Source organism: Otolemur garnettii, unplaced genomic scaffold (genome assembly GCF_000181295.1).
Source record: "Otolemur garnettii isolate 467f Iridium unplaced genomic scaffold, OtoGar3 scaffold00007, whole genome shotgun sequence".
Lineage (NCBI taxonomy): Eukaryota > Metazoa > Chordata > Mammalia > Primates > Galagidae > Otolemur > Otolemur garnettii.
Window position 1 is genome coordinate 3,713,744 of NW_003852402.1, and position 17,714 is coordinate 3,731,457.

Consider the following 17,714-nt stretch of genomic DNA (forward strand, 5'->3'; position numbering starts at 1 on the left):
CAGGAGTTGGAGGTTGCTGTGAGCGTGATGCCATGGCACTCTACCCAGGGGGATGATAGCTTGAGGCTCCGTCTCAAAAAAAAAAAAAAAAAAAAAAAGTACAGAGGAAAACCTGCTGCAGTGGCTCACGCCTGTAATCCCCACACTCTGGGAGGCCAAGGCAGGACCGCTTGAGCTCAGGAGTTCAAGACCAGCCTGAGCAAGAGTGAGACCCCTGTCCCTACAAAGAGGAGAAAAATTAGCTGGCCATGATGGCATGTGCCTATAGTCCCAGCTACTCAGAAGGCTGAGGCAGGAGGACTGCTTGAGCCCAGGAGCTCAAGGCTGAAGTAAGCTATGGTGAGGCCTCTGCACTCTAGCCCAACAACAAAGTAAGACCTTGTCTTTAATTAAAAAAAAAAAAAAAAATGATATAACACATGCCGAAAATATTTTTAAATGTATACTAAGTTGTCTGAATTTTTAAGAGAGCTTACAAAAGTTGCTGGACACAAAGTCAATATTAAAGAAACAACAATATTTCTGTACATAGAGGATAAGCAAGAAGTCAAGCAAAGAGATCACTTATAAAAACATCAAAATATACTTAAATACATTTAACTGCATTAATACAGGTGGCTCACACCTGGAAAACCAAAGTGCTGGGATTCCAGGAAGTGTAGAGGGGCTCTGCAGAGTTGGAACCCAGGTCTCTATGCAAAGGAGCTGCCCAGCTACTGCCAGCTGCTCCAAAGCTCAGAGGAAGTGCCTTAGAGAGCTGGGACCCACAACAGAGTGAAGGCAAGAAGCTGCGAGTGGAACAGGGAGGCAGGGGCAGGGAGGAACAGGCCCCACTTCCCTCCTGCCTCCCAGTCACTAACATGCTTTATTGGCTGAACCTATCAGTAAGCAAAGGAGAAGTTTGCAAACTCTGAGCCCCAGCATCACAAAAGAAAGAACATAAGGGTAAGCCCGGGATTAAAAAACTAGCCTAATAACTAGGACATTACCTAACATTTAATAAACAATCACTAATGTGTGACATGTGCCATTCTAAGTGCTTGGGGACCTGTTTAACTTTCACAATAAAGCAGATATTATCTCCATTTTATAGGGGAGGAAATGGAAGCACACAGCAATTAAGTAAATTACTCTAGGTCAAGCCACCAATATATGGTACAGCTAAAACTCCAACCAGGCTACCTAACTACAGTGCCAACAGGACAAACGCTAACACATGGACTGAGCCAGTTCACCTGGGTATAGTGACACTAACTGGCATAATACTTAAAATACTTTTGCAATTTGTGTCATACAGACACAGTCGTCCATCCCTGAGTGTCCACCTGCCCTGTACCCCATAACTAGAAGGCCAATGTCTGGTGAAGTGTCAGCCCTCTGGGGCCGAGCTCCAGCACCACGGCTGCACCACATGGGCTCCACTGTCTGCTAACAATTTTACAGCAGAGCACATCAGGGCCAGGGCAGCACTCCACTCAGAGGGAAAGGCATGTGAAGAGGTCCTGAGTGGGAACAGAGTGAGACACTGCCTGAGGAACTGAATGTCAGCACAAAAATAGCACCAAGTTGGTGGCGCCTGTGGCTCAAGGAGTAGGGTGCCAGCCCCATATGCCGGAGGTGGTGGGTTCAAACCCAGCCTTGGCCAAAAACCACAAAAAAAAAAAAAAAAAAAAAAAAACAACAAAAAAAAAAAAAAAAGCATCAAGAATCCAGTAATCAGGTTGTAATAATGAAAGTGACAACTGACATTTGTTGAGAGTGTACTACATGAAGACACTGTGATCTAACTGCATTAACTCATCTAATCTCCATTACAACCTTAAGAGGCAAGTATTACCATTATCCCCATTTCACACTAAATAAACCAAAGCTCAGAAGGGTTAGGTACTTGCCCAAGGTCCCAAAGCCTGTAAGTGGCTCTTGACCCCCAGGACTGGGGTCAAGTCTAATCAAGGGAAGTTAAAAAGCAATAAGGGACTAGAGTGAAATGTACACGTTTGCCCCAATTAAAGGAATCCCCACCAGGAAGCAAAGAAAAAGACACTTCCAGGGGAGGCTCCTGAAGTCCCTTAAACTTCCCAGGTCTCTGCTCTCCAACAAGACAAAGGCTAGGCTGAAGAGGTGGCCCCAGAGCTCCTGCCCTCTTTCCTGGCACTCTCCCAGGATCTGAGCATTCCCTTGCAATCCTGGTGCCAGGTCAGGCTGCTGACTCCGGACCGCGAAGGCAGAGTAGTTACAAGGATCAAAAAGGATAAGGCGTGCGATGTGTCTGCCCTATTTGCTTGTCCATAGCAACTCCACAACTGGTTGCTCAAAGAGCTACAAAATCGTAATCAAAAATCAAAACACTGAAACCTTAAAAGTATACTAAGAAAATAATAATCTAAGAACCTCAAAATTGAATTAAGTTAATATTATAATCTAAAATAAAGAAGTCAGATACAAAACTCTAAGTACACATTCATATTCATGTATACAAATACCAAAAAATGACCCCCAAAACTCAGTGTTTGCCTTACACTGTCATCATACAATGATTATCTTTCTTCTTTCTAGTTTTCTGACTTTATAAAAATGAGTCTGTAATGAACTTGTATTGTTTATAATAGAAAAATACTAATCTTTTCTCCAGATAATTCTTAATTTAGACATTTAAATTTCTACTGACTATTTTAGAATACTAACACTCAAATCTGTGTAAATTAAATTTTACACGTAAAAAGGCCTACAAAATAAGTTGGTCTGGAAACCATCCTACCCAACAATTTATCCAGCAACCAAAAATTAGTATCTGAATCAGAACACAATTCTGGAAAGGAAAAGGTTTAAAGATGTCTTAGACGCAAGAAAAGAAAACTGTACAATTACAAATGACAGTTTACTTTCACCAAACAGCTTATCAAGTGATCTTTATGTAAATATTGCAAATGTTACAATACCCCTAGAAAAATCCCAGAACTATTTTTACAAATTAGGCAAGAATAAAGGCCAAAAACAACACCAATAACTCAATTAAAATAACTCATACTTATGTTTACATAAAATTTGATGAGCATAATATATTCGTCACACCACTGTAATTATTCCCTGAAAATAATACTCTAAATATTATTTTGACAATGTAATTATAGTTCTTACCTCAACAGTGGTAACAAAACACTGGCAAAGAAACCCTATTAAAAATCTACCTAGAATAAGATTCTCACAGAGAAAAGAGTCAAAAGATAGCACAGGTACTTTATTAGGAACTAGAATACTTTTAAAAAGATTATTTGTATTAGGTTTGAATTAATACACTACAAAAAATTTTTTTAAGTTCCACTTAAAAAAATCCAAATTGAATGGATTGAATCCAAATTTCATTGCTGAATTCCAATAAAACTCAATAATTTCACTCTCTGCCTTTTGCAAAGTAGTGATAAAGATGACTTCTATTTTCCTACTTCAATAATAGCTTTCCAAATCTGTCACTAAACATAAGATGTCTACTTTAAACTGACAAAACTGAAAAGGAAGACCTATTAAAAGGAGAGAGAAAATTAAATGGACGCAATACTACCAAGATGGCAAATTCTCTCCCAAATTGACCTGTGGGTTCAACATGATCTCTAGTACGCAGAATATATAACTAACTCTTAAAACTCAACAACAAAAAAACAAACAGCTCAAATAAAGGTGAGATGTGAAGAACCTGAAACATTCATATGCTACTGGTTCAGCTGTTACAAGAACAGTTTGGCAGTTCCTTAAATGTTAAGCACAGAGTCACCATATGATCTAGCAATTCCACTCCTAGGCACATACCCCAAAAAACTGAAAACAGGTACTCACACCCGCACTACACATTCACAGAAGTATTATTCTTAACAGCCAAAAGGTGGAAACAAGCCAAATGTCTACCAACTGATGGATGAATGAACAAAATTTGACATATTCATACAACTGATTATTCAGCTACAAAAAGGAAAATGATACAGTGTGAATGAACCTCAAAAAGATGACACTAAGTGAAAGCAGCCAGACAGCAAAGGTCACTGAACTCTGTGATTCCACTGATACCAAGTACCCAGGGGAGGTGAATCCACACAGACAAAACACAGAACGGTAGTCGCCAGGTGGTACAGGGAAGGGGAACAGCACCTGCTTCACAGGACAGGGTGTTCTTCCGGAGTGATGAATATGAAAAACTAAGTAAGTGGTGGTTGCACAAAACTGCGAATGTGCTAAATGCCACCTATTGTTTGCTCTAAAATGGTTAATTTTATATTATGGGAATCCTACATAAACAAAAATTTAATGGCTACAACTGTGACTACCCAAACTGTGAAGTCTTACACAGCCCACAGGCAGGTCTACAAGGATCTACTACTCTCTGCCTAGTGGGTGTCGCTAATGGCCAAGCCATCCAACCAAATGACCAATTTATACCTCCATGACAAACTGGGTCACAAAAGCAACTTCAGATACCTGCTCCTCTAAGTTCTTCCTTAGGTCACCCACCTGTTTCAGTGAAAATTATTCTGTGAAGAAAGGATAAAATAATCATTTACAATACAGTATAAAAACTCAGTAATTCTTTTCAACAAATCTGGAAGAGAGCAGAAAAAAGGGCTAACAAGCTGAGGGGGACACAGAGTCAGGGAAGCTATTTTAAGACTGAAATAGGAGAGCATGTTATATGCTGATGGAAATGACGGAGTCTAGAGGGAAAACAGAGGCTGCCTGGGAGCAAGGGCATAATTTCAGGAGAAAAGATCTGAGTGGGCGAGTGGCGCTTAGGAGGTGGGGGTGGCTGCACGCTAATAGTCATTTAATCACACCGTTCACACAGCACTTCCCCTGTGAGTCTTTCTTTAGGAACACATCATTAAAAGAGATGCCTGCTTCTGCCCACCACACCGTCTGCAGTGACACTTGGTCTCTACATCAGGGTCACCAATCACACAATGCAGTACACTCTGAACTCACTTAACTGAATTACCACACCACACACAGACTTCAAAAATAGCTGCTGTACCATGCAACAAGGTAAAACATGTACTACTCTTGTTGTTGATCTTTAATTATAAATGGAGCTAAAAAATACCTTTAACTATGTAACATTTTTTTTTTTAAGAGACAGAGTTTTACTTTGTCGCCCTTGGTAGAATGCTGTGCCGTCACAGCTCATAGCAACCTCCAGCTCCTAGGCTTAGGCGATTCTCTTGCCTCAGCCTCCCAAGTAGGTGGGACTATAGGCGCCTACCACAACGCCCAGCCATTTTTTTGTTGCAGTTTGACCGGGGCTGGGTTTGAACCCACCACCCTCAGTATATGGGGCCAGCACCCTGCTCACTGAGCCACAGGCGCCACCCTAAATACGTTAATATCTTAAAAACACTTCTCAACTAAATCTTACATCCTATCAATTTCTTGAGAATATTTTTTAAATTACTGCTGCTCAAAAAACCTTAAAACACATATTCTATGTATAAATGCTTAGATGATATAATTTTTTTTTAAACTACCATTTCCTACAAGAAGATTTCTAAATCAAATACAAAGACTCAAGAATTTTTTGGCAAACTGAGTTTGAAATGAAAACGCTAAGAAATCATAGAACAGAATCAGAATCAAACTAAGCCAGACAGCGCCTCAAACACACTAACTAAGCCTGCTTTAGTCTTTGCTTCAGTTCCTGTGTCTGTAAAGGAACTGCGACCTCTAGTTCTCATCTACCTGCCAAGAATAAATAGCAGGCACATGCCCATTAACAAAAGTAAGGTCTGCATTATATAGTAAGCATAGGCACTCAGAACTATATAGAAAACAACTTATAAGTTAAATCATATTAAATTTAAATACAGCTAGAAAAATCACATTTAAAGGAAGTACTTATTAAAAAAATATGTAAAATCATTCCTCACTACAATACAAAATTTTTAAACCTATTATCTAGTACATCTAATTTAAAAGCTTGAATATTTACATTAAGATTTTCTCATTGGCTCAGTGCCCACAGCACAGTGGTTACAGTGCCAGCCACCTACACCAAGGCTGGTGGGTTCGAACCTGGCCCGGGCCAGCTAAACAACAACGGCAACTGTAACAAAAAATAGCTGGGCATTGTGGTGGGCACCTGTAGTCCCAGCGACTTGGGAGGCTGAGACAAGAGAATCACTGAAGCCCAAGAATTGGAGGTTGCTGTGAGCACGGCACTCTCCCAAGGGGGACACACTGAGACTCTGTCTCAAAAAAAAAAATTTTTCTCATCAAATGACTTAAGTTTACCCATGAAGTATTTCAATTCCTTAAACAAAAATATCATAAATTAAAATTTTATAGTTTGTTACAATAACAAGCCCTGTCCAAGGGAGAAGTACAAAGACCAAAAACATTCAAATAAATCTAGAAAAGCTTCCAGCTTTTCACACTGAGAAACTTGGTGTTTCTCTTAATCTCATTTCAACAGCAGAAACAATCAGAGCTAACCTCACTTCCTCTCACACCAGACACATGACTTAATAGATTTAACATCTGGCTTCCCTTACGGGGACGTGAGCTCCCTGCAGGTAAAGCCTGTTTCGGTCACTGTTCGAATCACACAGGAAACCTAAAATAGAGCTTCTCACATCCATTAAACATGGAAGGACAGTATATTTGTCTGCTCAAGCCACCACCAGAAAGGACCACAGACTGAGTGGCTTAAATAACAGACGTTTGTTTTCCCCTCAGTCTGGAGGCCAGAAGTCCGAGACAGGGGTGTCAGCAGTGCTGGCTCCCTCTGAGGCCTCTCTTCCCGGCTAGCAGAAGCACCGTCCCCGTGTTGTCACGGGTTCTAATCTCATCTCCTCATAAGGACGTCAATCATGTATCCTCATTTTACCTTAGTCAACTCTCTAAAGATCCTACCTCCAAATCTGGGACCTGGGGATCGACTTTGCTGAATGTGTGTGTCCCTCCAAAAGTTTTATGTTGAGATCTAATCCCCAAAGTGTTGGTAGTAGGAGGTAGGACCTCTGTGAGGGGACAAGGTCATGAGGCTGAAGCCCATGTAAGCAGGATCAGTGCCCTGACAAGAGACCCCAGAGAGCTTATCTGCCCCTCTGCCCTCTGCCATGTGAGGACTCAGCAAGAGGCATACCTGTGAAGCAGAGAGTGCTCACTAGACACCAAGTCTGCTGGTGCCTTAATCTTGGATTTTTCAGCCCCAGAACTGTGAGCAGTAAGTTTCTGTTATCTGTAAATTACTGGTCGAAGGTATTTTGTTATAGCAATTGGAATAGGCTAAGACAGACTTCAATGTACAAACTTGTGGGCAAGGAAGTTCAGCCCATAACAGGAAAGGAAGTTGCTGTAACTTCTTTTATGACCATTCAGTATTTCACTACGCAAGTTTCCTTATCTCACTACATACAGAACATGTGCTTCAACTAATGAACACACAAAGTATTGGTTTTAAATCCCTTTCAAAGACGTTAGTCACCTGGGCATCACAGGGCATGTTACCTGTCAGCAGGGATTCTTGTTCCACTCGCAGTTCACGAAACAGAAGAACCAAATCAACAGCAACGCCAATGGTGTCCAGGTTCCTGCATGAGGTTTTTTAAAAAGAGAAAATCAGACAAAAGCATTTCCTTAAAACTTCACTTCAAATGAAGACCCACTGTGTGGTGCTCAGACTAGGCTGACAGACCCTGCGGTAGGCAGCCTGCAGCCCTCCACCGACGTCTACATCCTAATCCCCGCAGGCTGCCAATCAGTACCTTACAAGGCAAAGGGGACTTTATGGACAAGACTAAACTGAGGATCTTGAGACAGGATGATTAACCTGGATCATGTGGGTGGGTCCAATGCAATCACAAGGATCTTTATAAAAGGAACAGAGAGGGTCAGAGCACAGAGGGAAGAGGCCATGAGCCAAGAGATGCAGGCACAGAAGCTAGAAAAGGCAGGAAAACTCATTCTCCTTAGCGCCTCCAGGAGAAACACTGCCATATTCACACTCATTTCAGACTTTTGAGTTCTAGAATTGTAAGCTAATAAAAGTGTGTTGTTTTAAACCACTAGATTTTTGGTAATTTGTCACAGCAGCAGGAGGAGACTAATACAGCTTTGGGGAGCCAAAGTCAGGGGCTGCTGTAACAAATAATGCAGAAGTACCTCTGGAATTTGGCAATGCATAGAAGCCGGACTAATTTTGAAAAACAGGACCAAAAAAGCCCATACTGCCTTGAACAAGCTATTGGTAGAAATATGGACATTGAACAGGTGGTAGGTGAGGGCTCAGAAGTAAACAAGGGACATGTCATCAGAGACTGGAGGAAAGGCAGTTCTTGCCCCATGGAGGTGAGAGATCAGCTGAATTGTGTCCTACAGCGGTGCACAAAGCAAAACTTGTAAACAGTGAACTTGGTATTGAGCTGAGCAGATTTCCAAGCAAAACAAAGGTGAGACCAGATTTCTTCTTGCTGCCTATAGTAAAATGCAAAAGGGAAGAAATAAGTTGAGGGAAGAACAATAAACTAAAAAGGCATCAGGTCTTCATGATTTGGGAACTTCTCGGCCTATCTGGAAAGGACGCAAAAGATGCTAAAACAAGGAGGTTCACTACGAGGAAAGCTGCTCTGGAGAAAAAGGCAGGAGTAGGGCTGCACTATCTTTTGCTGGTGCCTGAGATAGATCAAAAAGTCAGAGTACTCAGTCACACAAAGGGCTCTTTGGAAGAGATCAGGTGTGTGATCCATGGATTCCCTCAGCCTCCTCAGCACAAGCCAGAAGTGGAGATGGGGTTGTCTAGGAAAGCTCCATAGCAGACCCTCTTGTCTAATGGTGTGAAACCCCCATGACATACATGGGAGACCCATTAGGTCATAAGAATGTTATAGCAGAAGAAGCACTGCCAGCTTGAAATGAAATGCACAGAGAAAGGATGAAATGATCAGACTCTCAAAATTCCACAGGCCAGAAACAGACCACTAAAACTATTATACTTAGATATAAACACGTGCTACCTTTCAATAAAAGGAAGGATCTGTGAGGGTAAATCCAGGGCTCAGAGAGCAAAGTCTCAAGCTATAAAGGATTACTCCCAGGCTTTGAAACCTTTTTCCCGAGTAGATTTTGAAACTGCTTAGGACCAGCAGTTCTTCTTTCCTTTCATTTTCTCCTCTTTTGAAGGGCAACATCTAAAACCGTAATTCTAAGCCTATCCAACTGTATCCTACGTCTATTGTATTCAGGGAACAGGTAACTAGTTTTCTAGTTTCACGGGAACACAGATGAAGAAAAATTTTGCCCCAAGATAGATCAGACCCTAAGAAAGGTTCACACATGCAACTTAAATGATTTTAGATGATGAAATCTAGGCTGTTTTAGCTGATGAGACTTACAAGACATTCTGAACTTGAGTTGACGCCATAATTGGTTGAGAAGTTGGGGAAAGGTGGGACGAAGTCAAAGTGTTTGCAAGTGGGAAGGCATGATTGTTTAGGAGTAGGCAAGAGAATGATCCTCTCATGATGCCTTCATCCTAAACCCTGGAACCCATGAAAACATTATTTTATATGGCAGAAACATGAATCTAGTCTCTGTCCCAGATTCCTGACACAGACCCTAAAACCCTTAGAAGCTCCAGAACAACAGGTGCGTGTTTTGCCATTAATAATAAGCCCTCTTTGATTATATCTGAGTTTATACTAATGATGTAACTCAGAGTGGGTCTCTACATAGCTCCAGGATGGTGGCTGGTTGCCAGAAGAATCAACCATGTGATTCAAGGATTGGAACTTTCAGCCCCACTCTTGATCTTAAGGGAAGAGAGAGGTGATAAGAATGAGTCCAATTACCAGTGGCCAATAATTTAATTAATCGTGCCTGCTAAAGAGACTCCATAAAAATGCCTAAACAATGGGGTCCAGAGAACTCTCAGGCTGAGGAACACCAAGTGCTCGAAGGATGGCATACTCGGAAAGGCCATGGAGCTGACACCCCCCGCCCCGCACACACACCATACTTCATCCTATGCATCTCTTTCATTCATCTGTTTCCGTTTTATGATTTGGTTGATGTCATGAAACACAAAAGACCTTTTAGATATGATTAAATAAATGACTTGGAGATAGGGAGGTTATCCTGGGTTACGCAGGTAGGGCTAATGTAATCATATGGGTCCTCAGGAGAGGGATATAGGAGAGTCAGAGTCAGAAACACAGACTGTTAGCTGCCATCCTGTTGCTTCAAGGAGGGAGGAAAGGAGCCAGACACAATGGCTTATACCTATAATCGCAGCACTGTGGGAAGCTGAGGCAGGAGGATTGTTTGAGGGCACGAGTTCAAAACTAGACTAGGCAAAACAGCAAGATACAGTCTCTATAAAAAAATTAAGACCAGCCTGAGTAAGAACAAGACCCTGTCTCTACCAAAAAGAGAAAAACCAGGCTTGGCACCTGTAGCTCAGCAGCTAGGATGCCAGCCATATATACTGGAGCTGGCGGGCTCGAACCCAGCCTGGGCCCACCAAACAACAATGACACCTGCAACCAAAAAAAAGCCGGGCATTGTGGTAGGCATCTGTTGTACCAGCTACTTGGGAGACTGAGGCAAGAGAATCACCTAAGCCCAAGAGCTGGAGGTTGCTGTGAGCTCTGACGCTGCAGCACTCTACTGAGGGAGACAAAGTAAGACTCTGTCTCTAAAATAAATAAATAAATAAATAAATATGAAGGATGGGGCCATAAAACAGTGAATGCAGGCAGCTTCTGTCATCTAGAAAAAGCAAGGAAATGGATCCTAACAAGAGTTAGTGTGATGATGGGTTAAGTTCAAAGACTGATTGATGTTAGTTTAAGAAGTGGAAATGAAGACAAGGAGTATACAAAAAAAAAATCCCAGCCCCTATGTGAAGCCCCAGTTTTAACGGTCAGTTTGGTATGCACAAGGCTAGGGCGCTCTCTCCCTTCTCCAAAGCCAGGTGGTCAGAGATGGCTCCTTCCCTCTCCACCCGTGCATCAAACAGGTGAAAAAAGCAGCTCAATACCTTCCCCAGAAAAGGGTCATCCACCTCTGCTCTGCTCTTGCTTCTACATAAATGGCTACCAGGCAAACGGCCTGCTGCCTGCTTCCACATGGCCAGTAAGCTAAGAATGATTTTCACTTATTTAATGGTTGAGAAAAAAACAAAAGAATGCAATTTCATGACGTGCAAAAACATCATAAAATTCCAACTCCGGTGTTCCTACATGCAGCATTAGTGGGACACAGCATGTCCCTTCATCCACTCACAGACTGTCTACAGCTGTTCCACACCACAGTAGGTGAGGTGAGAAATCTGACAGAGTTCAAAGTCTAAACTATTACCTGACTCTTTACAAGGAAGTACAGCAGCCCTGCCATCAGGGTCACACTTCTACGCAGAGCTGACTGCTCCCAACAATTTCTTTGAGCACTTCTTGAAATTTCTGGTGAGCCAGACTGTTTGCTGTGCTGTATACTCCATATGTTGTATATCCTCGGCAAAAATAAATCCAGTCCACCCAAAGTACAACAACAGGGGTAAAAAGATCCAGGCCTTAACAGCATTGTACCTTTTGACTAACTCTTTAATGAATTAAAATAAAACACCAGAAAAATACATGTTGGTTGCAATCTGAAACTTAACTGGCTCAAAAATACTAGCTTTAGTTAAGGCTGGCCACAAAATCCTTACTTGAATTTTGGTTGTATTTCTAACCATAAAATTCCTTTGTGGAAGCTGTTAGCCTAAGTGGTTGGAATATCCTTGAAAATTAACAGTGAATAATAATATAATCCTAGAAGATAATAGGAAGATAAATTAATACCCTTAACCGTTCATCTTCATTTCAGCCCACTGTTAAGTTGCATGCACATAGCATAGCCCTGGCTTTGACAGCCCTGTCAAAAGACCACCAAACTTCGACCTGCAGTAGTACTTATCTCTGCAATGTTTGAGTGTTTATAGTTTGCATGTGTCACGTGTCCAAGGTCACGTGGCTACAGAAGGAATGGAGTGGCTGTCTGCAACTTGACTGGTATTCAGGGCTCAGGACCCTCAGGGAGACGACTTCTGAGCTTCAGCTTTAGAGTCCAAAGATTAGAGACAGAAAGAGCGTCCCCAGTCTTCTCTCACTTACTCAATGAGTGACTTTTAGATAAGTTATTGAAATCACCGAGTCATCTATTTTTCTTCTTTTGTAAAAACAGAAAAATAGTACCACACTATTTCTTGGATTTGTTCTAAGGATTAAATAAGATGCTACAAGTCAAGTACTTGGGACACAGCCGAGTGCTGAGGGCAGGCTCATCATAGGCCCACTCCCCACAGCAAGGCCAGTAAGTACAAGGATGTGGCCGCACTCACAGTCACCAGTCTGTGCTAAGGCTTCCCTCTACCTGGAAAAGGACAAAAAAAACCAGCCTCCTGGCCAGAGGCATCTAGCATATAACTAGTTATGTTTTAAAATGTTGACTACTATTATCAAGATGATTATTGTTTCCATCCATTTATCTGCACATGGATGGCAGGCTTGGTTTAGCAGTGAGGTTAAAGGACTTTAGCATTTCCCCCCTCTCCTTTGATCTTAAAAATCTCATTAATCATATCAAAGCCTCAGGTATAACAGCATCTAGGCAAAGGGAGTCCCTCCAGTAGCTTCTGGGTCAGCCCCACGTCACCCATCACCACACTGACAGGGAGGCCTGGAGGCTCTGTCTATCTACACTGAAGTCCAGGAGAGAAAGGTGAGCATCCTGTTTGTGGCTTCTGACTTCGTTTCAAGTGAAAAATTTTAATAAACAGCAGATTCCATAAAATCAAAGAGGAAAGATGCTCAGTTCTGAGAGGAGAGAGTAACATGTCAAAGCAGAGAACAGCACTGGACAACTCCTGCTCATGGTTTTCTTTGTTTGGTTTTCTTTTTTGGGGGGTGGGGGGGAGACAGAGTCTCTCTCACTCAATCTCCCAAGGGAAGAGTGCCATGGCGTCACAGCTCACAGCAACCTCAAACTCCTGGGTGTAGCTGAGACTACAGGCACCCGCCACAATGCCCGGCTATTTTTTAGAGATGGGGTCTCACTCGTGCTCAAGCAATCCATCTACCTACGCCTCCCAGAGTGCAGGATGACAGGCGTGAGCCACCGAGCCTGCTACTTTTACAAAGAACACACTATAAAATAGGTGGAAACAGACCTTGCAACTTCACACAGTCTTAGGGAAAGAGAGGCAATCTTAGAAATTTACAAAGCATGCTTCTTGTTTCACAGTAAACACAATGGTAATGAATTAAATCACTGAAAGAAAACAAAATATTTATGACCAAGAAAAGAGAGGTCAAGAACTGCATATGAACTTAAGTAGGCAGAATCCAGGGAAAACGAATCAAAACTACATTCAAATCGCTGCACAGAACCAAATACTTCAAAAGATGTTATAAACACAAATAAGAAATCTAAGCAATCCCTAGTGTTCAACACATTCTATTACATGTCATCCCATTGTTTACCTTAAGGCCTGTAGAAGACCCTCCCTGTGGATGTATGTTAAGGACAATCTTGCAGTAACAGCAGGTGATACTACCATGCCAGAACAATTCCTACCAGATAAACCAATGTGAAAGAACCAGCATGAACATGGAAACAACAGAATCAAAGTTTCGTGTAACTACTGGGAACACTCCCCAGGAATACTACCTGATTGCATTCTGGTTTACAGAACACTCTATACAGGCGTTGCGCAGACATCTGAAGCACTCTGTGATTAGCTGCAGACTGGTAGCCAGATTCTCCACTTGGGAAGGATCTCTGCAGGCCAGCTCGACAGCATGAGAAGATTTCTTCAAGATATCCAGGACTCTTTGGAAGATAGTCCTGGGTGCTGTTTCTCTGAAAAAGAATAAAATTGTTATAAACCAGAAAACAAAAGAATCCAATTTCCAAATGTCCTGTTCAGGAAACTGTTTTTACCTATTTTTGTGGGGAGATGGACTGGCCTCATCTGTTCCAGCTCCTTAATTTACAACACAAAATAAAAGAGCTACATATATTGAGCTCTTACTGTGTGCCAGGCACTGTTTGTGTCCCTTTTCACGCATTCTCATTTAATCTCTGCAATAACCTTACGAAACCAACACTGTCCTCTCCATTTTGGATATGAGGTGAGAGAATCACAAAGAATGTTAAGTAATTGCCCGCACCACGCAGCCAATCCCTGGCACGGCCACAGCACTCCACTGCAACACTCGGGCCTGAGTACTTTAAGCCCAATTTAAGTGACCAGGAATATGGATCTGCCCCTATTCAGAACCCAGTATCTGGCCCGCTATCACCCAGAATGTTCCTAAGTTCAATTATGAGGGACAGTATTCACAAAGGACCGCTGGAGGACAAGGATGCCATCCACCCTCCAGACATAGTGAACCCAGCCACACTCACACTAAACTTCTGTATATTCAGCTATCCATATGCGAGGGAGGGAGGGGAAAAGGGAGGAAGAACGTAAAGTGCACCAGCTCTTCCACCAAGAATGTTCGCCTGGGAAGAAAGAAACCTGTGGCTGTTGCCTGCGGCATCTCCATCTCCACATGCCTCTCATGCCAGGAGCACCGTCTGCACTGCCCATCACTCCAGAGCCCTGAAGATAACGTCCTTGTGCAACATAACATCTAAATGCATGCCAACTTCCTCATTCCACAAATCCCCTACAGACATAGCAATCTGTTTTAATGTTATAAGAAAAATCACCATGTTGGACAATTTAAGAGATTCTCGCAGATGATTCTGACCTGTATGAATTTTCTCCTTTTGCTCTCACTGTGGAACCATAGTCCCTAGCCTTCATCCTTGGATTAAGGCAGACCAGCAGGCAACAGCACACTGATTCAGAACTACTGATAATGAGCTGCGTGGGTGTGGAAAACTCTCTGGACGTCTCCCTTCCCAGGCCCTGAGAAGACATTCCCTACCCTGAGCTTTAGTAGCATGACCTCTTGCACAGCAAGTAGTGTGTGTTTATCTCATGAATAGATGATGGAAATCACACTCCTTATTATGTTCTCCTCTGGGCTTTTAGTACATCTAGAGTAGTATTTAAAACCCATCTTTAACAACAATATGAATCCTGGCTTGGCGCCTGTAGCTCAGCGGCTAGGGTGCCAGCCACACACAACGGAGCTCGTGGGTTCAAACCCCGCCTGCACCTGCCAAAATGACAATTATAACAACAACAACAACAACAAAAATAGACAATACAATTAAGGAAAAAAAGATAATGGAAGAAATTAGGAAGAAGGGAACAGCCAGAGAGATTCAACTGTTGTTCAATTGGATTCAAATTGTTGTTGTTTTTTGGGTTTTGGGGGGAGACAGAGTCTCACTTTCTCGTCCCCAGTAGAGTGCCGTAGTGTCATAGCTCACAATAGCCTCAAACTCTTGGGCTCAAGTTATTCTCTTGTCTCAGCCTCTCAAGTAACTGAGAATGTATGTGTCAGCCACAATGCCCGGCTATTTTTAGCAAAGAGGTCTCCAACCTGTTAGCTCAGGCAACCCATCCGCCTCAGCCTCCCAGAGTGCTAGGATTACACACATGAGCCAGGTTTAAGAAATAATAATCAGGGCGGTGCCTGTGGCTCAAAGGAGTAAGGCGCCAGCCCCATATGCTGCAGGTGGCGAGTTCAAACCCAACTCAGGCCAAAAACTGCAAAGAAACAGAAAAGAAAAGAAATAATAATCAAACTAAAAAGCTTCTGCACAGCCAAGAACACATAAGTAAAGCCAGCAGACAGCCCTCAGAATGGGAGAAGATATTTGAAGGTTATGTCTCCAACAAAGGTTTAATAACCAGAATCCACAGAGAACTCAAACGTATTAGCAAGAAAAGAACAAGTGATCCCATCTCAGGGTGGGCAAGGGACTTGAAGAGAAACTTTTCTGAAGAAGGCAGGCGCATGGCCTACAGACACATGAAAAAATGCTCATCATCCTTAATCATCAGAGAAATGCAAATCAAAACTACTCTGAGATATCATCTAACTCCATTAAGATTAGCCCATATCACAGAATCTCAAAACCATACATGTTGGCGTGGATGTGGAGAAAAGAGAAACACTTCTACACTGCTGGTGGAAATGCAAACTAATATGTTCCTTTTGGAAAGATGTTTGGAGGGATCTAAAAATAGGCCTGCCATTCAATCCTACAATTCCTCTAACTAGGTATATATCCAGAAGACCAAAAATCACATTATAACGAAGATATCTGTACCAGAATGTTTGCTGCAGCCCAATTCATAATTGCTAAGTCATGGAAGAAGCCCAAGTGCCCATCGACCCACGAATGTATTAATAAAGTGTGGTATGTGTACACCATGGAATATTACGCAGCCTTAAAAAGGATGAAGACGTTACCTCTTCTATGTTTACATGGATAGAGTTGGAACATATTCTTCTTAGTAAAGTATCTCAAGAATGGAAGAAAAAGTATCCAATGTACTCAGTCTTACTATGAAACCAATTTATAGTTTTCATATGAAAGCTATAACCCAATTATAGCCCAAGAAGAAGGGGAAAGGGAAGAGGGAGGGGGGAAGATGGGTGGAGGGAGAATAATTGGTGGGACCACACCTACGGTGCATTTTATAAGGGAACATGTGAAATTTACTAGGTGTAGAATATAAATGTCTTAACACAATAACTAAGAAAATGCTATGAAGGCTATGTTAACCATTTTGATGAAAACATTTCAAACTGTATATAAAACCATCACATTGTACCCCATGATTGCATTAATGTACACAGTTATGATTTAATTAAAAAAGAAAAGACACTGCAGTCACCAATATACTAACAACAAAGCTTAAAACATTATGAAGAATGCCAAGAGTGATCACAATTTCTATGATAAAGAACAAATCTAATTACCTCTATTTGCCCCACTTGTATAAAGTTTTGCAGTTTTTGGCCGGGGCTGGGTTTGAACCTGCCACCCTCAGCATATGGGACCGGTGCCCTACTCCTTGAGCCACAGGCACCCCTGACTTGTTAAAGTTTTGATGACATTATTTAATCTTACAGTTAAATAAAGGTAGAGCTCTACAACTTGAATAATCTTCAACCATGCTTCTTTTTTCTACTAAGATGGCTATGAAATATACACTTACACATGTGACAGAGTAGCCAATATTATTTCTTCCATCTGGTCCTTTGCCATCTGCCCTTCTAATTTTTTCTTCCTCATTAAATGATATAATGAATAAGCTCGTAGGATGAGAAGAGGCTGTCAGCAAATTAACTGTACTTTAAATTTCCTTTTTTTTTTCTTTTGAGACAGAGTCTTACTCTGTCGCCCTTGGTAGAATGCTGTGTTGTCATAGCTCACAGCAACCTCAAACCCCTGGGCTCAAGTGATTCTCTTGCCTTAGCCTCCCGAGTAGCTGGGACGACAGGCGTCTGCCACAACACCTGGCCATTTTTAGAGACAGAGTCTGGCTCTTGCTCAGGCTGGTCTCACACCCATGAGCTCAGGCAATCCACGCACCTCGACCTCCCAAAGTGCTAGGATTACAGGCATTGAGCCTCCCATACCCAGCCTTGTATTTTAAATTTCTTGAGAGCACAGAGCATGTTTTAGATCTCTGTATAAGGTAGCAGCGAAAAAGAAAGAAACTCTTCCTCTAGAGTCTAGAGCAGGGGTCCTCAAACTTTTTAAACAGGGGGCCAGTTCAC

At 42.1% G+C, this 17,714-nt stretch overlaps 1 protein-coding gene across 1 annotated transcript in view; it reads right to left on the reverse strand.

Moving 5' to 3' along the window:
- The window catches only part of ATXN10 (ataxin 10), a 119,018-nt gene that overhangs the window by 86,794 nt on the left and 14,510 nt on the right, over positions 1-17,714 (reverse strand). Inside the window, exons 2-3 of the mRNA XM_003783111.3 lie at positions 13,687-13,878; positions 7,489-7,571 (exon numbers count right to left, since the gene is read on the reverse strand). Of these exons, the coding sequence (XP_003783159.1) occupies positions 7,489-7,571; positions 13,687-13,878 (275 nt within the window). The remainder of the gene's footprint in view (positions 1-7,488; positions 7,572-13,686; positions 13,879-17,714) is intronic.